Below are 24321 nucleotides of genomic sequence, written 5' to 3' on the forward strand. Positions count from 1 at the left end.
ATAGTTAGGGAGGGGGTGGCTATGACCTGTAGAATTGTCTTAGGGGCGGTGGCATGCTCCAGGGCAGTTGGGCAGGGATTACGTCGGTCCCCACCACCGAGGAGAAGTGAGGGGCCAGGAGCACGGTGCCCTGACCCGACCCACAGCCTACATCTACTGCCAGGTCAAAGGGCTGCATGCCCCTCTGTCAAACAGGACACATCAACATCACACACGTATGTGACATTGTTAGTACATGTGCAAAAAAATTAAAAGGCATGAGAATGTCAATAGCCCATCTTTTTCTGCAGCTACAAAATGTAAAAGCAGGAATGAAACATGCATTGATATACAGTATCAGTCAAAAGTTTGGACACCTACTCATTCAAGGGATTTTCTTTATGTTTACTATTTTCTACATGTAATGTACTGTAATTCTGTAATGTATTGCAATAATAATTTGCCATTGTAACTTTTCTGAACAAAAATAGAAACGCAACATTTTCAACTATTTTACTGAGTTACAGGAAGGAAATCCAGAAATCAGTCAATTTAAATAAATTCATTGGGCCGTAATCTATGGATTTCACATGACTGGGCAGGTGTGCAGCCATGGGTGGTCTTGGGAGGGCAGAGACCCACCCACTTGGGAGCCAGGCCCAGACAATCAGAATGAGTTTTTCSTCGCAAAAGGGCTATATTACAGACGGAACTCCTCAGTTTCATCAGGCATGGTTACACGTGGTCRGCGGTAACAGCTCTGATGGAGATTCCTGCAGTCAGCATGCCAATTGCACGCTCCCTCAAAACTTGGAACATCTGTAGCATTATGACAAAACTGCACATTTTAGTTTGGCCTTTTTATTGTCCCCGGCACAAGGTGCACCTCTGTAATGATCATGCTGTTCAATCAGCTTCAGGTGGCTGGAGTATTTTGGCAAAGGAGACATGCTCACTAACAGTGTACTAAATTTGTGCACAAAATTTGAGAGAAATGCGTATGGAACATTATTTGGATCTTTTATTTCTGTTCATAAAACATAGGATCAACACTTTACATGTTACGTTTATATTTTACGTCCACAGAAGACCATAACCAAATAATCTGAGCATGCATATTCCATGGTATTTGATTTTTTTTAAAGAAAGTCTGCTACCCTGTAGCGGTGCGTTGGTAAAATCACTGGGGGGGCTGTATTACAATATGTGTTGTGATAACAGGTTATAGAGCAGTGTAATTAATTKATATGTCTTGCGACCGTGATATATAGGCCTAAAGGCGGAGACAATAAGACAGTGGCAGAATAAATTCAACCACACCTTTGTTTTATCACAAAACCGGAAACCAACCTCTGTCCGGTGAAGTCCACAAAGAATATTGCATGTAACAGACTGTTAAATGACCTACAGCATGGTCAAGCAAGTTAATGATTCCGCCGTTTTCGGACCACTAAACAACTATTGATTTAGAACCACAGTTACCGAAAGTCGCAAAGAAAACAGGAGCTGCCTCCAATATGCCAGCACCATTTCAACATCAAATAATCTCTGCCAAGTCTAATACAGTGACAACTAAAATATACCATAAACTATTTGGTCCAATCAATGTAAGCCAAATATGGTTAARTTACATGGTTCTGATTTCTATATGTGTGTGTGAGTGCAAGTAGAACATGTTCTCACCCTACTTGTAGAGAAACGCCAATGCAATCCACCTCTCATGTTGACGAAACGGTCTATCACTATGTCATACAGTACAAGATTGAGGTTTTTTGTTGTCCTAGGCTACCTGGCTAAAATGCTTGCTCGCTAGCCTATCTTCCATCAATGTGCAACATGAGCTAGTTAACATTAGCCTTCTACATCGAGCTACATATTGCACTTRCATCCTCTCAGGTCAGTATTACAACAATGTATGAATTAATGTTTAGATCAGAATCGCCGTTATAAATCATTGGCCAGTACGGAGAATTAAGTAAAACCACAAGTCCAAATCCCTATCTACATCCATGGATAATTTAGGAAAGGCCCACATTTAGCTAGCTAGCGAGACACTGAAGAACAATAACACAACGAGATGCAACAATTCAAATTGTTTCTGTCAATGACTTATGCCCTCAATGCGATTTGAAAAATACGACAAATCCAAGCTCGCTTTCCTTTCCTTCAGCCAGGACCATTCACACGTAGAGACAGGGGGGCGCTGTTTCGCCCGCTCGGATTCTTTCTTCTGTGAGATTKATTCAGCCTCTAGCGAATTGAAGGGAAATTATGAAACAGAGGCGAAAGATACATTATTCTATATTTAGATTTTTTTCTAGGTACATTTTTGGGGGAAGCTTGGCTTCCATTGGCATCCATGAATACACACAACTGCTCCTACCTTTTCTTCAGGAAGGACATGAACTCTTTATTGAGCTGAGGGAGACTTTTATTTCCAGTAGGAGGCAGCATGCTCCTTACCTTCAAACATGATCGGCCATACCACTGAGCTATACTACAGGAAAAAAACAACAGGAATACAAAAGGTATTCTCCAACACAGAAATAGACCTGCTATTCATAAGGTTTTTACAAAAATTCAGGCAAGCTCTCTTTCTCACTGGGTTGTGGAGGCCACATTAAGGAATGTAATCACCAACACACTAATTGCAGGAGATTCCCTTACCTCACAGGGCCAGTTCCAGGGAAACCACTAGGTGCTTGGCCAGGCTAGTATGAGAGATAGAGAAATGGGCGGTGCAGCGGCTTCATAAGGAATGTGTGTTGTTTGCTAATGAGGATGTTTATGAAGGGGGCCAGGGTTACATGGGTTCAAAGAGAGCTGTGTGGTGTGTCAGAACCAATAAGAAGTCCCCTGGAGATGGGATGGGAGAGGGAGGGATCAGAACCTTGTTTTCCTATGAGGTGTTTTCCCTGTTGTGATTGATGTGGGAAAATACAAACGCCTGATGAGTTCAGTTTCCTTACTCAGATAAAAACCCTATTCCAACTGATCACTGAGCCATAGATCAACAACAACAGGCTTTGTACTGAGCTGCACTACTACTAGCTCACTAAAATAGTTAATTATAAACAGTCAATATCTGAAGTACTGGTCCAAGAACAGACCAAAGGTCTTCTTTCAGTTGGCATAATGTYATGAATTTGGTTGAACCCATGAATAATGCATATTAAAAAGAAACCAACAGAAAATCTGGGGAAATATGGCTGCGTTTAGAKCGGCAGCCCAATTCTGATATTTTTAACAATCACAACCACATCTTTTTCAGACCTGATCAAAAGACCAATTAGTGAGAAAAAAATCAGAATTGGGCTGCCTAAGTATCAATTGTCTCAGATTAGGAGTGCTGATCTTGGATCAGATACCCCCTTGTCCATGTTATATTTTTCATTGTGATCTAAAAGGAAAAACCGATCCTAAAATCCACACTCCTAATATTACTCTGAGACACTTGATACGGCCCTGAAGTTAAATAATATTCAAAAGTTACAATTCTGTCTACAGACACATTTTATTGTKAATCTCAGGCAAGGAAGATACTAAATGTGGCAACCATTTTGATAATGATGTGACTAAGGCTAATAGTTTGCTCTACATTACAATGTATAAAAGAAAAGAGACAAAACCAAAGGGACTTCAATGACATCTTATGTGAACAGAATACTACTTCTATTAACAACAGCTTAAACATGATTGACACAAGCTTAAGAAACATCTGTCTCCACACAAACARATTRACACTGTAAAGAGTGTTTCACTCCGGTTTAGACGCCAGGACACAGAAATACTCCAGCGTCACCTCCATGAGTGTGTCTGGTGATGTGACTCCCATCTCCTTCAGAAACCTGCAATATGACGTCAATATATTTTATAAAATAATTCCATGTGGGATGGACCATAATAGTTGCATACAAGTAAATAAAATAATTAATTATTTTGATTATTTGTTCATTTCCTCACACATTTGTTTTGTTCATTTCATCTTTAGAGTCTAAGACGGGTGGGCTAATCTGACAGATGGAATTGTTTTAAGTTGGTCATACCTATGGATCATTTAGCTATTCGATTGCGAATTTTAGGACCCCTTTAGGTATACAAATATATAAATATGATTTGATAAAATATTTCTTTTGGAAAATGACTACAAAAACTGATAGAAACGCACTGAATAACACATTCATAAATGGCAAAAAGGACTGTCAAAAAATATATCAGAAGAAACAAGTTTTGAAGTGTCTGTCCTAAATCTAGGATATATATTTTTTAAACTCAGGTATGGGGCCTCCCGAGTGGCGCAGCGGTCTAAGGCTGGAGGCGGACTCCCGATCACGGCTGTATTGGCCCAGCGTTATCCGGGCTAGGGGAGGGTTTGGCCAGCGGGGGGTCTTTACTTGGCTCATCACACTCTAGAGACTCCTTGTGGCGGCCGGGCGCCTGCAGGCTGATCTCGGTCGTCAGTTGAACAGTGTTTCCACCAACACATTGGTGCTTCTGGGTTAAGCGGGCGGTTGTAAGGAAGTGCGGTTTGGCAGGTCATGTTTCAGAGAACGCGTGACCCGACCTTCGTCTCCCGAGCCCATTGGGGAGTTGCAGCGATGAGACGGGGAAAAGGTGTAAAATACAAAAAAACTGAATAATAATAATAATAATACAATTAAACTCTGGAAATATTTTTCTTTTTTACACAAACTACCTTCACTCTTCCATCCGTTTTTTAAACCTGTACTGGTTACCTTCAGACAAGTCCCGTGACACTTGTGGGCGTCCATTAGTTTGTAGCCCTAACGGTCCGGACGTTACCAAACAGAATTTAGCACATCGACGGTACTGACTTCAGATGAGACTCCAGGCACTTGTAGGGGTCGTAGAGCAAAGCGTAGAACACCATCGTGTTCGTGAGAGTCTATCCATACAGTGGTCAATAGTTTGTAGGTCAAACTGTTCGGACGCTACAGATGATTTTCGGGATGTCTCATGGTCTGACAAACACCACTCTAGCTCTGTCACCTTTCACTGCAGATGTTGAAGTGTGACACTGGCGGATGCATTGGATTGAGACGCATCCAATGCAAAAAAACAGACACAGTATCTCTAGCTTAAACTGACGGGTTTTGATYGGGATTTTTTTGTTATGCAACTTAGACTGACACACCGGTTTGTCAATCGACCCCACCGGGTTAATTTGTTAATTAGCTAATTAATTCATCTATTCAGTCATTCATTCATCCGTTGATTGATCKGGGTTGTTACCTGTCGAGTGTTCTCTGCAGCAGTGCGGTGGCAGCATCAGGCTCGGCCCTCTGGAAGGCCTGGTACATGGAGAAGGACTCCATGAAGCCCACTATGTTCCTCACTGAGATCTGCTGCTTCAGTGGGATACACTCAATCCTGAAAGAAGAACAGATACCCACACACTGTTGAATTGAGAGGAGAGTCAGTGGATGCCCTAAGCTCAACAGCTAAGTACAACATTTGATTTTGACCACGGTCGGAGTCACTAGGTGTGAGTACATTACTTCTGTATGTATATATATATATATATATTTCATTCTCAAATAGAAACTCAGAGACACAGGGTCAAAGTCACACCATGAGAAATGTTTTAATGTGTAACAGGCTGTTCTACTGGGTTCCCACAGAGTCTGTATGAGTTACCTCTCTTTGTCAGGGAAGGGGATAGCAGCGTAAAGCTCCCTTAGTTTGGTGTTGGACACTGCTACCTGTGTGCTGGTGTATGGTAACAGCACCTTCTTCAACTGGGGATAGCAAAGTCAAATCTCAGTCAGGAAACAGTCAGGAAAAGTGTTACTTATATCAAACAAAGAATTGTGAGGGTTTGTTGATTCATACAGGTGATCCCATGGAGATTATGTCTCCATAAACAAACATATTATAAGCATTCTTTAGATGAAAACAACAACTGTACTTATAACCCAATGAAAATAAACAATGACACACTGAGCCGATTAAGTGGCATTGGTTTGTCACCATAAAAACGAATGTCATTCTAGTTCTGTTTGTCACCTCCTCATAGATGTCAGTGAGTCTGTCCCCACATGAGCCGTAATGGAGTCTGAAGTTATCAGCAAAGCCAAGCAGAGCCATGCAGCCGCAAGGCTTCAGGACCCGGCCTGCCTCCAAGAGGAACCGCTCCTGGTCAAACCAATGGGCCGCTGAGGCTGCAGTCAGTAGGTCCACAGAACCATCCGGAAACGGCAGCTCCTCTGCTGTCCCTTTCCTGTAAGTATTAAGACACAGCKKCAAAKATTGAGGATTTCTACATAAACTAACATATTAACTAGGGGCCTATTGAAAGTGGGAAGCTACTGCTGACCTTTGTGCTGAGTGTAATTGACCGTCTCTGCAGATTGTCATCACTGTTATTTTTGAACAACATACACATTGGTTTTACTATCCAGTTGGGGACAACATTTCTTATTCCCATTCAAAATCCTATTATACCCAAACCCTTAACCCTTAACCCTAACCCCAAACTAAACCTTAATCTAACTCCTAACCCTTACCCAAAACCTAACCCCTAAGCCTAAAATAGGATCAGCGAAATGTCCCCAATTGTCAAATTTTTCTTCTTTTACTATCCTTGTGAGGACTTTTGGACCTCAAAGGATAGTAAAGTTAGACCACACACACACGTTCAAAAACCTGTAGGTGATGTTGTTCAACCCTGCCACTGCCCTGGCCTCCTCCAGTTGGCACTCGCTGATGTCGATGCCCACCACTTCCTGGAAGTGTGGGGCCAGCAGGCGTGAGTTCTGCCCCGTCCCACAGCCCAYGTCCACAGCTAGGGCATGAGGCTGGACTTTCTGAAGAGAGGGGACCAGTGAGACACTATATAACTAGCCTTCACTAAAGGAGAGTGATAGCTAGTGATAGTGTAAATGTGATGATCAATACAACTGTTCTAGCTACATTAGTCATTTACAACATTAACAATGTCTACTGTATTTCTGATCAATTTGAAGTTATTTTAAAATGGACAAAAAAAATGCTTTTCTTTCTAAAACAAGGAAACTTCTAAGTGACCCCAAACTTGTGAACGGTAGTGTGTGTGTTATTATATATAAAACTCTGGTCTTTGCTAAATAGGTATTTCAAGCTTACGGTAATAACGTAAGATAATGGATGACAGTTTAGTGACCTATTGTCGCAAGACTTAAAAGCATTTAGAAACAGGAAATGGTTGGGATATTTGGTTTCTATATCTGATTTAAAATGTCAAAATCCTGAAATGTTATGCAATAGAGGGCATTTTTTGCTTTCATTTCTCTCTCGGACACTGTGTGGAAGCATTACACCAAAGACTTATCTTAGACAACCCAAGATTTGTCTTAGCTGCCAAATGTACAAGTCTAACGTCATGTAGAAGACACAGTCTATAACAGTAATATTATCTTTGCTTGGCTCACCTTCCTTTCCAGGTAATGCAGGATGATGTCTCTGATCTCCTCTGGGGGTACAAAGCGGTACCTCTGGTAGATAGAGGCATGGTGTTTCTCCTCAAACAGCCGGTGGGTCATGGTGCTCTGCTGTCGTCTGCTCRGCTAGCCTAGTGCTCCTTCCAGCTTGCAGTGACTCAGCAGACAGAGACAGACCTGCTCCTTCACTAGGACCTTTTAATCATTACATAGAAGGAGGAGATACATATAAGGAGTAGGACAGAGGAGGCTACTGGTAGTAGTCACTCAGTCACAGAGAGGTTTAAAGAGACACCTGAGCTGCTAAGATCAAATAACTTGTCACCTCTTGACAAATTGCAAAACACTGATTTGTGTGTGATGTTCTTGTGTGGAACGATAATGTCCGATAACGGCCACATTAATGACATGCCTATAGATAAACTAGTGGTTTAAAACATCTCATACATATTTCCATTTTATTTTTTATAAAAACAGTCAAACGCCTGGCAAAAGTTTGTTATACATGTACTGCATGCATTTATACTGAACAAAAATCTAAAAACACAACGTGCAACAATTTCAAAGATTTGACTGAGTTACAGCTCATAAGGAAATCAGTCAATTGAAATACATTTATTACACCCTAATATATGGATTTCACATGATTGGGAATACAGATATGGATCTGTTGGTCACAGGTATCTTACAAAAGGTATGGGCGTGGATCAGAAAACCAGTCAGTATCTGGTGTGACGACCATGTCTCATGCAGGGTGACATCTTCGCATAGAGTTGATTAGGCTTTGCTGGATATTGCTGGATATTGGTGGGAACTGGAACACGCTGTCGTACACATCAATCCGGAGCATCCAAAACATTCTCAATGGGGGACATATCTGGTGAGTATGCAGGCCATGGAAGAATTGGGACATTTTCAGCTTCTAGGAATTGTCTACAGATTCTTGCAACATGGGGCCGTACATTATAATGCTGAAACATGTGATGGTGGCGGCTGAATGGTACGACAATGGGCCTCTGGATCTCATCATGGTATCGCTGTGCATTCAATTTGTCATCGATAAAATGCAAATGTGTTCGTTATCCGTAGCTTATGCTTGCCCATACCATAACCTCACCATGGGGAACTCTGTTCACAAGGTTGACATCAGTAAACCACTCCCCAKACACATGGTCTGCGGTTGTACAGCCAAATTCTCTAAAACGACATTGGAGGATTATGGAAGATAAACATTAAATTATCTGGCAACAGCCCTAGTGGAAATTCCTGTAGTCAGCATGCCAATTACACGCTCCCTCAAAACTTGAGACATCTGTGGCATTGTGTTGTGACAAAGCTTCACATTTTGTCCCCAGCACAAGGTGCACCTGTGTAATGATCATGCRATTGATTCAGCTTCTTGATATGTCGCAAGTGGATYGATTATCTTGGCAAAGGAGAAATGATCACCAACAGGGATGCAATCAAGTTTGTGCATTTGGAAAATGTCTGGGATCTTTATTTCAGCTCATTAAAACCAACACTTTACATATTGTGTTTACATTTTTGTTCATTGATTGTGAAACTAGACTGGGTCCTATCAAACATTTTCTAAACAATAGCAAAACAGAAGAACAAGTACAGACATTTAATTAGTCTTCTGAAAGTTTGCAATGAAGTTATACGCAATTGTAATGTCAAATATAACAAAATCACCTTACACAATGTAATGCAGCTTGTAGAGCTGTGTGTTTCTCTCATCTGAAAATTTCACCACAAGCAACATTGCCAGGTCTGGTTGGTCTTTTCGCGGGTAGGAATGCGAGACAATATATCCACAGGAAAGTAGAATTAAATCATATTTTCAAACCCCTGGTAGTGCCTGAAACACGCAAACAGGATGAAAACACATGTAAGCCATGRATGGCCATTTGCCGAGATGCTGCACGTGTTTCTGCACATCCTTCAGATGATGCCTACCTGGTTAAATAAAGGTTAAATAAAAAAATAAAAAATAAATGGTACTGTATTCACATTCCTAACACCTTAAAGTTGATTTCATTATACTTTCCTGCGGATATATAGTCTCACATTCATACTGGCATAACTGACACATTTACGAAAGCTAAACACCCCTTGAATATGGCCGGTGTCAGTAAACCTCGGTGAAAAGGCGTAATTAAATTGTTGCCAGCAGCACAGTAACCAATGCTSTGGATAACATGAAAACAGCCTAGKCAGTTCTGTTAGGGCAAGTAAAATGGTCAGAGTGAGGTGTTCTCTCGTGTGTCTGTATAACGTCAGCTGGAAAGCTAGCTTGGGTACTTGACTGCGTTGTTTGGGCAGAACGCTCAGATCAACACTACTCCMCGGCCAGAGCGTCCAGTGTGCGCTCTGAACACAGAGCGAAATGTTCTGAATTTACGAACTGACAATCTGATAACATTGTGAAAATTAGAACGTCAAGAACGCACTCCAGATTGAATTTACGAATACACCCTCAGTTAGGTGGACGTAGGTACAGCAGAGAGTGGCAAGGATAGGGAGACTTGTAACAGATAGCGAAAACAATTGCTAGTTAACGTTACATAACTAGAAAATACTTCACGTTGATGAGGTTAGTTATGCGACATAAAAACCACATAAGCTAGCTGTCTACACGGTTGTTTACCTGCTGTCTCACAGAAAGCGCTCTGTCCACACCCTAATCAACGACACTCGGAAGCAAGCCTCTGGAAGTAAACTTCAGTCGCCAAACAACCTCACGAATATATAAAGACAKATGTTAATATTGAAACGTAAAAAAGCTGCCAAGCAGCTGTAACAACTTCTTATTCGATTAGGCTTAACGGCGATTGGCATCCAACAAATGTTGCATTACCGCCACCTACTAGACTGGAGTATAACTCTCATACTTTCCTTTAAAAAATACAACAAATACCCTACCATCTAACGCTACACTCACAAAAAATAATAAATACCATACTCCACTATTTAAATCTATTCAGTCCTACTTCAGGCCAACAGCCTGAAAGGACACACCCTGTCAGGCAACTACAGTCCTGGAGGGCCTGATTGGTGTCACACTAGTTCTCCATCCCTAGCAAACACAGCTGATTAATCAAATTGCATTCTAAACTTGTTTAGAATTGTGGTTGTTCCACTGGAACAACTGTGGTTGCCTGACAGGCAGTGGAACAACTGTGGACCAGTGGAACACAACCACATTGTGGTTGTTCCACTGGATTTCATAAGGTGAATGCACCAATTTGTAAGTCGCTCTGGATAAGAGCGTCTGCTAAATGACTTAAATGTAAATGTAAATGTAAACTGAAGATCATGATTAGGTGAGTATTGGAGTCAGGTGTGTTAGCTTGGGCTGGGGCAAACCTGTGACACCAATCAGGCCCTCGAGGACTGGAATTGCCCACCCATGCGTAACTCTTCTGATGTCAAGTCTCGCACACCCAAATACTTCTCTGCAGCTGTCGCCACAACCTCTATTTTCTGCGACTTACGCTCCATCCCCGCAGTACAGTTGATAACCATTGCTATAAATGTCAAACGTATATCACTTGTTGGTTTATCCCTCAGTACTGGTAAAGGTTGCTGGATCAAATCCCTAAGCTGACATGGTAAAAACGTGTCTTTCTGCCCCTGAGCAAGGCAGTTAACCCACTGTTCCCCGGGCACCGAAGACGTGGATGTCGATTAAGGCAGCCCCTCACACCTTTCTGATTCAGAGTTGTTGGGTTAAATGAGGAAGAAACATTTCAGTTGAAGGCATTCAGTTGTACAACTGACTAGGTATCCCCCTTTCCCTACTCACACCATTCCTCTCAGGATCCCTCCCTCATGACCCATCTTCCTCTACTTTCTTCACTGCCTCAGCATATGACAACTTCTGCACTACTATAACCCTGGAAACCTCAACCTGCCTCTCTCGCACAGAACATTTCTGATACCCAGCCCCATGGGCACCCCTACAATTAACAAATACCAATACTTTTCCCAATGCTACACAATCTTTTGTCTCATGCACAATTCTCACAATTCTCACACCTAGGAAACTCCCTCCTACACACTGTTGTCACATGCCCATAAGCTTGACACCTGTAACAACGTAATGTATTCAGCACAAAAGCTTGTACAGGATAATTGATATATGCTAACATCACCTTGTTGGGCAAAGACTCAACATCAAAACTCAAAAGAACAGACAATGACTATTCTGTTTCTCCACTCATGTCACCCTTTCTACGTAGCACCAAACGACGAGCATCACAAACATTGGGAATCTTCCCCTTCAGTTGGTCAGCTTTCACATTTCCTTCTACCCAGTAATTACACCTTTCAATGGCACCCTTTTCTTGAGAGCAAAATAATTCACATCTCTTGCCCCCAGTCGTTTAACACGGAGCGCCTACTCCCTCTGACCAGCAGAAACAAACAATTATCACAAGACCCCTTCTGGTTACCTTTACTGATTCCACAGCACCCAACTCTGTTTTCACCCACCCTGAAACCACACATAGATCAGCCAAAAGGCAAGGGTACACTTTTTCCACAACTTCACCTACTGTCACAGACTCATCTTTATCCTGACCCTCAGTGCAAGCATCGGGCTCTGAGAACTTCACCACACCTACCACCTTCGATACTTCACCCTCCCTCTCTCTTTTAMACCTCCTCTGCCACTCTTGCCTCCATTCCTCTTCCATATTCCAAGTATAATTCTCCTTATGATAATACTGCACTTCTTCTGACCTACATCTTGTTCTTGCCTTGTCAAGAGATGCCATTTAACCAGCTGTCACAATCTCTGTACAATCAGCACGAACCCCTCGGGATGTAGCGCTCAACAGTGCATACCACTTGTAYAGCCAGCTGTAACAACTCTGCTGCCAGTGTCATTAAAGGAGGTGCAGGGATTGTTCCGTTCGTTACTGTTGTCTGGCCAAATATCAAATGAAAACATTAGTTCTGCTAGACAATACAAAGAAAATAGGCAACACAGTTGGTCAAAATAAGTAACACGTTATTATGTTAAATTACGTGAAATCGCCCTAAGAATTGTTTTGAAAATTATGGTTTCTAGTTACATACCATGTAAAAGTTCCTATTAGACTAAATCAAAAGCCAAACCAAAGAGACAACATTTTACTTTTTGTTATTAGAAAAAAAAAACTTGCTTCTCCCCACCCATTCACAAAAACTTACAGCCTCAGCTAACTTTCACACACTAGAAATTACCCAGACCTCACAATGCTACATAAGCCTACTATATTCACACACACTGACACAAGACTTGCAGTATTCGGGTTTCTGTACCAATTAGCCTAGGATTCCCGAGCAACAGTGCCCTCTTGCTCTGACTGTCAAGGCCCCCATTAGGTGTCTCATGAATGGTGCTTCACTGTCTGTTAGTGCCAAGTSATAKCTTTTRTGTTTTACCCAAGTGTTACAGGCAGCAGAGSTAAATAAAAACTCWGAGATTATGAGCATGAGAGAATAGGAGCAATACACAATCCAAATAAACGTAAAAATAACATTTTCCGCGAGCCAGCACTGCTTTTCTATGTTGTTTTTGCCACTTGTTGGAATCAGATGAAGATGTTGGAGAGCAGTGTTGTTATAATTGGAAAGATGTTATCAGGAGGCTGGCCAGCCAGTTCCTCTTTGCATTTCATATCATAGTGCATCTGCAGCAGAGAATCCCTCAATCCTGAACCGCTCATTCTAACAATGACACAATGGTCTTCGGCTACCCACCCTTTCCAAAGGGATTATTTCTTCAGCAAGGCAGCCATCCTTAGTTTACATTTTGGGAATGCTGAATAGAAGTGCCTCGGGGCAGTAGCTGAAATAACTTATTACTTCTTATCACTAAAATCCCTATTTTTCCATATCTGGCATATGAACATTTAAGCATCTATAGGGTTTTCAGCAGTATTCAGCCATTTCAGTCATTGCTGAAGTGAGGAACTCATACTTTTTGTTTGTTGAAATCTGCTGCTGTGCACAACACATAAGGATGCAWTTCAATCTATTTTCTTAAATGCGTCATTTTCACCAACATTGAATGAGATGTCAATGCTTTCCCCTCTATGTCATCATCAGTTCCATGATAGAGCTACTAGCCAATTGGCCCTCTCACAAAGCAAATATGACCTGGTGTAATGAGTGTCTGCTCTCTCTCTCAAACAACATGTGTTCACGACAAGTCAGTGTCTGATTAACGGCCATCCACTTCCACGATATACAGAGCAGGCTAGGGGTCAGATTTATTATACATCTTTTGTTTATATGTGTCAGCATTATTCTGTAGACTCTGAGGCCACAATGACAGTAAATAGAGTGTATCTATACATAGAGTGTATATAGAGTGTATCTATACATTCTTTACTCCTGTGGTCTGGTCCTGATCTGTACTCATTCTGATCCCCTGGTGTGACTGTGGCTCCAGAAGTGATGTGGGACTGAGGGATAGGAGTTCATCCCTCTTTTGCCCCAGCTTGGCCCCCTTATTCAGAGAAAGTATGGATGTGAAACAACCCGCTGTTCCCTGCCCTATATCACACACAAACACACGCACACACATGCACACACACGCACAGACACACACACTTTCCATGCTTTGTGGGGGTGGACATCTGGCACAGCAAGCTGCTTATTTTGTTCCGGGAGTGGAACACACCTTCCTTTGAGTGTTCTGGTTGGCTATATTTTACCAAACATTGTGATGGACTCAAGGGGTATGGAAAGGCATATTTTCCTAAGGCAATGTTATTTACTGTTTCTTCTGTGATTGTTTTACAGATGTCCCCTGCTATGCCCATGCAGTTAGGACATGCTCCTGTGACATCCACTCTCTCTACATCTTACCACACACACAGATACACACATGCAGGCTTACACACACACTCACACAGACACACAAAATGAAAAACCATGCTGGAAAGTCATCTAAACAAGCTTGTATCCATGAAGCAAAATCTCTAGAGACTGAATGTGCTATGCTAGGTACTTTTCCCTGTATATACTATTCCCTCTGCTTTGAGTCAATGTCCTCCTGTCTCAGTGACAAACTGGGTCATTTGGTCTCACGAGATTACTCCTCCGAGGGATCCTATGCTATCCACACACACACACACACACACACACACACACACACACACACACACACACACACACACACACACACACACACACACACACACATACATCTCATATCACAGGCTGTGTTTGTCTGCTTGTGAAGTACGTAAAACTGGAGCCAGAATGACAAACTATATTAGATAAGATACCACTCATTGGCAAGCTTTAGTAATATAAATGTACACAGTAATAACAACTTCCTTAATTGTTGATCATTAACTAAATATTGAAGTTTCCACAGGGGACACATCATAGTCTCAGTCATCTGTAGCTAGTCCTCTGGCTTGCAGGCTAGCAGGTAGAAATAACTGACTCTGACCACAACCTCAGTCTCTGGGGAGGTCACCTCCATCACAGCCAACAGTCTGGAGAGGACAGAGAGAGATGTTAGATGTAATGTTAAATGATACCTTTACATTTCATATTATTCTGTACGTACATCTGGGGAAGCTCCAGCTCCACGAATTCTAGCTAGGTTGCTAGGTTGCTAACATTAGCTAGCTGGCTAACGTTAGCTAGGCTAGGGTTAGGGAAGGGTTAGCTGAAAGGGTTAAGGTTAGGGTTAGGGGAAAGGTAGGCTTACTATGTTATGTCTAGTCTATGAGACCTGGCTGTTCATCCACACACACTCCTGCCTAGACACAACTGTTCAACACAGAATGAGCAATGAGTTAGTCTCGCAATGCAATCCTTCCAATTGTTGTTAATCACTCGGCTACTGGAGGAACCCTGGAAATCGAGGCTAGCATTAAATTGTGAATCAATTCAACAATTATTGTACATGGGAATACAGTAGCAACAAGGGCAGATATAACAGTGGATGCAATGGTACTCAGGCCTCACCACTCTTTCTATGTGTCGGGGATGGAGTCGTAGGACTGTTTGTAGAGAGCCACAGAGTTGGGTCCCAGGCAGAAGTTACGATAGGGCAGGAGGGCAGCATAAAACTGATGAGATAAAAAAAGACAAATGCTGTTGAAAAAACACACAACAAATCTACTGTATGCATTGAGAATTTGTACACCGTCAATTTATCAAAAATGTGCATTGCATTTTGTTTTGTTTTCTACAGTGATTAGAATGGTACATTTCCACTGTTTATGGATAATATTCTTTTATTCTATTCTCTAGAGTTGTCCAGACCTCCTTGTAGACTGTTGAGTGGTAGCAGTCTCCATAATGGATCTCCATGTCCATGGTATAGTTGAGCGGATAGAGTCGGCCTTTAGGATGCAGGATCCTATGGGCTTCCTTGGAGGAACTGCGGCCGGCCAGGCAGTCATGGCCGTCACCAGGTCCACTGAGCTGTCTGCGAAGGGCAGCTCTTCAGCCGGACACTGTCTACAGGCAGAGACAAGAGAGACACAATGATCAGCAGCCGGACGCTGTTTATAAAGAAACGAGAGACATAAAAATCAGGGCTACATAATACAGGCTATACTGAAGTTATTTGCTAGCCTAGTCTCAGGTCTGTAAAGTTATTTGCTAGCCTAGTCTCAGATCTGTAAAGATATTTGCTAGCTTGGTACCAGATCTGTTTCTGCTCTCTTGCCAACTCCTAATGTCATTGCCACGATAGGACTTGGCAAAACATCAAAAACCGATGGGAACCAGGCTAGAATTTGCACACAACTTTGTGGTTTCGTTCCTGAGATATAGTTCAGATGGCACTGTTCCAGAATAGTATCAGTAGTTGTAGCTTTTATGTTTGCTCACTACAGGAAGACGTGCACGAGTTTGAGCAGACAAGGGTCCCATTGTCCGGTTTGGCCCTTGGCCTATTTTCACTGTGTCCACATCAACAAAGGACTTTAACCCTACAGTCCCCTCTCCCATCACATTGTGGTACTGTTACATAAGGCAAGACTGTTCTGAGTGAGACGGTATTGGTAAATCCATGTCAATTTCACCCTGAATAAAACGATTTTGTACCTACAAGTCTAGTCGGCCTACTTATAAAAAACAAATTCTTTGACTGTAATGTAAAAAAGTTTGAGTCCACGTTAGTGTTAGAAATAGGCCTGTGTCTCTTACGGATTTTACTAAAACTAAACCAAGCTCTCTTTCTCACTGGGTTGTGGAGGCTACGTTAAGGAATGTGATCACACACACACTACCACATTCATCGCAGGAGATTCCCTTTCTTCACAGGGCCAGTTCCAGGGAAACCACTAAGTGCTTGGCCAGGCTAGTATGAGATAGGCCCCAGATAGAGAGAGGAAGGGGAAAAGCAGTGGCTTCATGGGAATGTGTGTTGTTTGCTAATGAGGCTGTTTATGAAGGGGGCCAGGGTTACATGGGGTCAAAGAGAGCTTTGTGTTGTGTCACAACCAATAAGTAGTACCATAGAGATGGGATGGGATGGGGCAGGGATCAGAAACTTGTTTTCCTATGAGGTGTTTTCCCTGTTGTGATTGATGTGGGAAAATACAAACGCCTGATGAGTTAAATTTCCTTACTCAGATAAAAACCCTATTCCAACTGATCACTGAGCCATAGATCAACAACAACAGGCTTTGTACTGAGCTGCACTACTACTAGCTCACTAAAATAGTTAATTATAAACAGTCAATATCTGAAGTACTGGTCCAAGAACCGATTAAAGGTCTCCTCTTAGTTTGCATAACGTGATGAATTTGGTTGAACCAATGCATACATCATATTAAAAAGAAACCAACAGAAAATCTGGGGCAGTCTGGCTGTGTTTCGACAGGCATCCCAATTCTGATGTTTTTACCAATCACATCAGATCTTTTCACATCAGATCTTTTTCAGACCTGATCTGAACGATCAAAAGACCAATTAGTAAAGAATATATCATAATTGGGCTGCGTAAGTATCAATTGTTTCAGATTAGGAGTGCTGATCTTGGATCAGATACCCCCTTGTCCATGTTATATTTTTCATTGTGATCTAAAAGGAAAAAACGATCCTAAAATCCACACTCCTAATATTACTCTGAGACACTTGATACGGCCCTGAAGTTAAATAATATTCAAAAGTTACAATTGTGTCTGCAGACATTTTATTGTAAATCTCAGGCAAGGAAGATACTAAATGTGGCAACCATTTTGATAATGATGTGACTAAGGCTAATAGTTTGCTCTACATTACAATGTATAAAAGAAAAGAGACAACACCAAAGGGACTTCAATGACATCTTATGTGAACAGAATACTACTTCTATTAACAACAGCTTAAACATGATTGACACAAGCTTAAGAAACATCTGTCTCCACACAAACATATTTACACTGTAAAGAGTGTTTCACTCCGGTTTAGACGCCAGGACACAGAAATACTCCAGCGTCACCTCCATGAGTGTGTCTGGTGATGTGACTCCCATCTCCTTCAGAAACCTGCAATATGACGTCAATATATTTTATAAAATAATTCCATGTGGGATGGACCATAATAGTTGCATACAAGTAAATAAAATAATTAATTATTTTGATTATTTGTTCATTTCCTCACACATTTGTTTTGTTCATTTCATCTTTAGAGTCTAAGACGGGTGGGCTAATCTGACAGATGGAATTGTTTTAAGTTGGTCATACCTATGGATCATTTAGCTATTCGATTGCGAATTTTAGGACCCCTTTAGGTATACAAATATATAAATATGATTTGATAAAATATTTCTTTTGGAAAATGACTACAAAAACTGATAGAAACGCACTGAATAACACATTCATAAATGGCAAAAAGGACTGTCAAAAAATATATCAGAAGAAACAAGTTTTGAAGTGTCTGTCCTAAATCTAGGAGATATAAAAAAAAACTCAGGTATGGGGCCTCCCGAGTGGCGCAGCGGTCTAAGGCTGGAGGCGGACTCCCGATCACGGCTGTATTGGCCCAGCGTTATCCGGGCTAGGGGAGGGTTTGGCCAGCGGGGGGTCTTTACTTGGCTCATCACACTCTAGAGACTCCTTGTGGCGGCCGGGCGCCTGCAGGCTGATCTCGGTCGTCAGTTGAACAGTGTTTCCACCAACACATTGGTGCTTCTGGCTTCCGGGTAGGTCATGTTTCAGAGAACGCGTGACCCGACCTTCGCCTCCCGAGCCCATTGGGGAGATGCAGCGATGAGACGGGGAAAAGGGTGTAAAATACAAAAAACATAATAATAATACAAATAAAAAAAATAAAACCTCTGGAAATATTTATATTTTTTACACATATTTAACCTCTTTTTTGGGGTAGGCACAAAACTACCTGCACACTTCCATCCGTTTTTTAAACCTGTACTGGTTACCTTCAGACGGGTCCCGTGACACTTGTGGGCATCCATTAGTTTGTAGCCCTAACGGTCCGGACGTTTCCAAACAGAATTTAGCACATCGACGATGTGACTTCAGATGAGACTCCAGGCACTTGTAGGGGTCGTAGAGCAAAGCGTAGAACACCATCGTGTTCGTGAGAGTCTATCCATACAGTGGTCAATAGTTTGTAGGTCAAACTGTTCGGACGCTACAGATGATTTTCGGGATGTCTCATGGTCTGACAAACACCACTCTAGCTCTGTCACCTTTCACTGCAGATGTTGAAGTGTGACACTGGCGGATGCATTGGATTGAGACGCATCCAATGCAAAAAAACAGACACAGTATCTCTAGCTTAAACTGACGGGTTTTGATGGGGATTTTTTTGTTATGCAACTTAGACTGACACACCGGTTTGTCAATCGACCCCACCGGGTTAATTTGTTAATTAGCTAATTAATTCATCCATTCAGTCATTCGTTCATTCATCCATCTATTCAGTCATTCATTCATCCATTGATTGATCCGGGTTGTTACCTGTCGAGTGTTCTCTGCAGCAGTGCGGTGGCAGCATCAGGCTCGGCCCTCTGGAAGGCCTGGTACATGGAGAAGGACTCCATGAAGCCCACTATGTTCCTCACTGAGATCTGCTGCTTCAGTGGGATACACTCAATCCTGAAAGAAGAACAGATACCCACACACTGTTGAATTGAGAGGAGAGTCAGTGGATGTTGGCACCCTAAGCTCCCAAGGGTGCCAAGAGGGTTAAGTCAAGTAAGTCATAATATTGAATACTCCTGCAGTTTWTTGAGTACAACATTTGATTTTGACCACCTGAGAGTCACTAGCTGTGAGTACATTACTTCTGTATATATATATTTCATTCTCAAATAGAAACTCAGAGACACAGGGTCAAAGTCACACCATGAGAAGTGTTTTAATGTGTAACAGGCTGTTCTACTGGGTTCCCACAGAGMCTGTATGAGTTACCTCTCTTTGTCAGGGAAGGGGATAGCAGCGTAAAGCTCCCTTAGTTTGGTGTTGGCCACTGCTAACTGTGTGCTGGTGTATGGTAACAGCACCTTCTTGAACTGGGGATAGCAAAYTCAAATCTCAGTCAGGAAACGTGGTACTTATATCAAACACAGAATTGTGAGGGTTTGTTGATTCATACAGGTGATCCCATGGAGATTATGTCTCCATAAACAAACATATTATAAGCATTCTTTAGATGAAAACAACAACTGTACTTATAACCCAATGAAAATAAACATATGACACACTGAGCCGATTAAGTGGCATTGGTTTGTCACCATAAAAATGAATGTCATTCTAGTTCTGTTTGTCACCTCCTCATAGATGTCAGTGAGTCTGTCCCCACATGAGCCGTAACGGAGTCTGACGTTATCAGCAAAGCCAAGCAGAGCCATGCAGCCGCAAGGCTTCAGGACCCGGCCTGCCTCCAAGAGGAACCGCTRCTGGTCAAACCAATGGGCCGCTGAGGCTGCAGTCAGTAGGTCCACAGAACCATCCGGAAACGGCAGCTCCTCTGCTGTCCCTTTCCTGTAAGTATTAAGACACAGCCACAAAAATTGAGGATTTCTACATAAACTAACATATTAASTAGGGGCCTATTGAAAGTGGGAAGCTACTGCTGACCTTTGTGCTGAGTGTAATTGACCGTCTCTGCAGATTGTCATCACTGTTATTTTTGAACAACATACACATTGGTTTTACTATCCAGTTGGGGACAACATTTCTTATTCCCATTCAAAATCCTATTATGCCCAAACCCTTAACCCTAACCTTAACCCTAACCCCAAACCCCTAACTAAACCTTAATCTAACTCCTAACCCTTAACCAAAACCTAACCCCTAAGCCTAAAATAGGATCAGCGAAATGTCCCCACTTGTCAAATTCTTCTTCTTTTACTATCCTTGTGAGGACTTTTGGACCTCAAAGGATAGTAAAGTTAGACCACACACACACGTTCAAAAACCTGTAGGTGATGTTGTTSAACCCTGCCACTGCCCTGGCRTCCTCCAGTTGGCACTCGCTGATGTCGATGCCCACCACTTCCTGGAAGTGTGGGGCCAGCAGGCGTGAGTTCTGCCCCGTCCCACAGCCCAYGTCCACAGCTAGGGCATGAGGCTGGACTTTCTGAAGAGAGGGGACCAGTGAGACACTATATAACTAGCCTTCACTAAAGGAGAGTGATAGCTAGTGATAGTGTAAATGTGATGCTGGATGTTCAATACGAATATTAATATATATATATTACACTGCTCAAAAAAATAAAGGGAACACTAAAATAACACATCCTAGATCTGAATGAATGAAATATTCTTATTAAATACTTTTTCTTTACATAGTTAAATGTGCTGACAACAAAATCACACAAAAATTATCAATGGAAATCAAATTATCAACCCATGGAGGTCTGGATTTGGAGTCACACTCAAAATTAAAGTGGAAAACCACACTACAGGCTGATCCAACTTTGATGTAATGTCCTTAAAAAAAGTCAAAATGAGGCTCAAGTGTGTGTGTGGCGTCCACGTGCCTGTATGACCTCCCTACAACGCCTGGGCATGCTCCTGATGAGGTGGCGGATGGTCTCCTGAGGGATCTCCTCCCAGACGTTGACTAAAGCATCCGCCAACTCCTGGACAGTCTGTGGTGCAACGTGGCTTTGGTGGATGGAGCGAGAATGATGTCCCAGATGTGCTCAATTGATTCAGGTCTGGGGAACGGGCGGCCCAGTCCATAGCATCAATGCCTTCCTCTTGCAGGAACTGCTGACACACTCCAGCCACATGAGGTCTAGCATTGTCTTGCATTAGGAGGAACCCAGGGCCAACCGCACCAGCATATGGTCTCACCAAGGGGTCTGAGGATCTCATCTCGGTACCTATGGCAGTCAGGCTATCTCTGGCGAGCACATGGAGGGCTGTGCGGCCCCCCAAAGAAATGCCACCCACACCATGACTGACCCACCGCCAAACCGGTCATGCTGGAGGATGTTGCAGGCAGCAGAACGTTCTCCACGGCGTCTCCAGACTCTGTCACGTCTGTCACGTGCTCAGTGTGAACCTGCTTTCATCTGTGAAGACGACAGGGCGCCAGTGGCGAATTTGTCAATCTTGGTGTTCTCTGGCAAATGCCAAACGTCTTGCACGGTGTTGGGCTGTAAGCACAACCCCCCACCCTGGACGTCGGGCCCTCATACCACCCTCATGGAGTCTGTTTCTGACTGTTTGGCAGACACATGCACATTTGTGGCCTGCTGGAGGTCATTTTGCAGGGCTCTGGCAGTGCTCCTCCTGATCCTCCTTGCACAAAGGCGGAGGTAGCGTCCTGCTGCTGGGTTGTGCCCTCCTACGGCCTCCTCCACGTCTCCTGATGTACTGGCTGTCTCCTGGTAGCGCTCCATGCTCTGGACACTACGCTGACAGACACAGCAACCTTCTTTGCCACAGCTCGCATTGATGTGCCATCCTGGATGAGCTGCACTACCTGAGCCACTTGTGTGGGTTGTAGACTCGTCTCATGCTACCACTAGAGTGAAAGCACCGCCAGCATTCAAAAGTGACCAAAACATCAGTCAGGAAGCATAGGAACTGAGAAGTGGTCTGCGGTCACCACCTGCTGAACCACTCCTTTATTGGGGGTGTCTTGCTAATTGCCTATAATTTCCACCTGTTGTCTATTCCATTTGCACAACAGCATGTGAAATTTTATTGTCAATCAGTGTTGCTTCCTAAGTGGACAGTTTGATTTCACAGAAGTGTGATTGACTTGGAGTTACATTGTGTTGTTTAGTGTTCCCTTTATTTTTTTGAGCAGTGTATTATATATATATATATTTATTTATTTTTTCACATTCTGGTCCTTGCTCAATAGGTATGACACATTGCATGCTGAATTTCAACTTACGGTAATAACGTAACATAATGGATGACAGTTTAGTAACCTATTATCACAAGACTTAAAAGCATTTAGAAACAGGAAATGGTTGGGATATTTGGTTTCTATATCTGATTTAAAATGTCAAAATCCTGAAATGTTATGCAATAGAGGGCATTTTTTGCTTTCATTTCTCTCTCAGACACTGTGTGGAAGCATTACACAAAAGACTTATCTTAGACAACCCAAGATTTGTCTTAGCTGCCAAATGTACAAGCTAACGTCATGTAGAAGAACCAGTCTATAACAGTAATATTATCTTTGCTTGGCTCACCTTCCTTTCCAGGTAATGCAGGATGATGTCTCTGATCTCCTCTGGGGTACAAAGCGGTACCTCTGGTAGATAGAGCAGGTGTTTCTCCTCAACAGCCGGTGGGTCATGGTGCTCTGCTGTCGTCTGCTCTGCTAGCCTAGTGCTCCTTCCAGCTTGCAGTGACTCAGCAGACAGAGACAGACCTGCTCCTTCACTAGGACTTTTTAATCATTACATAGAAGGAGGAGATACATATAAGGAGTAGGACAGAGGAGGCTACTAGTAGTAGTCACTCAGTCACATGGAGGAGAGGTTTATGACACCTGGGCTGCTAAGATAAAATAACTTGTCGACTCTGACAAATTGCAAAATGTTGATTTGTCTGTGAGGTGTGGAACGTAACACCCGATAAGGGCCACAATAGGCATGCCCATAGATAGACTAGTGGTAAACATACCATAGATATTTCCTTTTAAAAGGTGTCTTATGCGGTACTGCATTCATTTAGATTGTGCATTTAAGACAAAAGTTGTGAAACTAGACTGGATTATCGAACAGACAGTTTCCTGAACAGAAAGCAAACATGAACAAGTACAGAAACGTTTAAATGTCTTCTGAAAGTTTGCAATGAAGTCATGCTCAATTGTAATGTCAAATATAACAAAATCACCTTCCAAAATGCAATGGAGCTTGTAAAGCTATCTGTGTTTCTCTCTCAGCTGAAAATTACACGTAAGCAAAGTTGCCAGGTCCCTCTCACAGTATTACCGGAAGTGTGCCTAGATTGTCCAAATAGCCATATGCATGCTGGGGCCTCAGTGTTAACCCTTGACTGTCCAGAATAATTGACCTATTGTAATTACATGATGATAAGCAAGTGATTTAACCCCCTTAGAAGCATGACTACATGTCCAAATCATTCTAGAGGGAGTGAATGGTGGAACATAGTGATGACAAACCTGCAATATAAGACAACATATAGGGCCATAGAAATGGAAGGAACTGCACTGAATTTATTTACAGCCTTTATGTTTATGTTTTGTTTTTATGTTTATTTTTTGTTAGATCATTTTTCATTACATACACTTGTCCAGAAAGATAAAGAGAGTAATTATAAATGCTGACAATAAACATGAAGTTACAGTAACTTTCAGTTGTATGTGTCAATGCCTTGATAGTTCAGATTTTAGTGGAATGTAAAATCTGTGTTCCATCATGCTGCTCATTGTCACGATCGTCTTCGGGTGAAAGAGAGGACCAAGGCGCAGCGTGATATAGATACATCTT

General features: G+C 42.4%; 1 protein-coding gene and 1 pseudogene across 1 annotated transcript; both read right to left on the reverse strand.

The window, feature by feature from the left end:
* Positions 1-3474: 3474 nt before the first annotated feature.
* zgc:162396 (class I SAM-dependent methyltransferase) lies at positions 3475-10240 on the reverse strand. The gene is made up of 7 exons (XM_024005668.2): positions 10069-10240; positions 7410-7613; positions 6646-6806; positions 6007-6220; positions 5638-5738; positions 5233-5370; positions 3475-3827 (listed from the first exon to the last, which is right to left on the reverse strand). The coding sequence occupies exons 2-7, from the start codon at positions 7518-7520 to the stop codon at positions 3737-3739; spliced, it is 816 nt and encodes a 271-aa protein (XP_023861436.1). The 5' UTR covers positions 7521-7613; positions 10069-10240; the 3' UTR covers positions 3475-3736.
* A 7323-nt stretch (positions 10241-17563) lies between these two features.
* On the reverse strand, positions 17564-23249 carry LOC111976673 (putative methyltransferase DDB_G0268948; annotated as a pseudogene).
* Between the last annotated feature and the right edge of the window lie 1072 nt (positions 23250-24321).

The sequence above is a fragment of the Salvelinus sp. IW2-2015 genome, linkage group LG2 (genome assembly GCF_002910315.2).
Source record: "Salvelinus sp. IW2-2015 linkage group LG2, ASM291031v2, whole genome shotgun sequence".
NCBI classification, from domain to species: Eukaryota; Metazoa; Chordata; class Actinopteri; order Salmoniformes; family Salmonidae; genus Salvelinus; species Salvelinus sp. IW2-2015.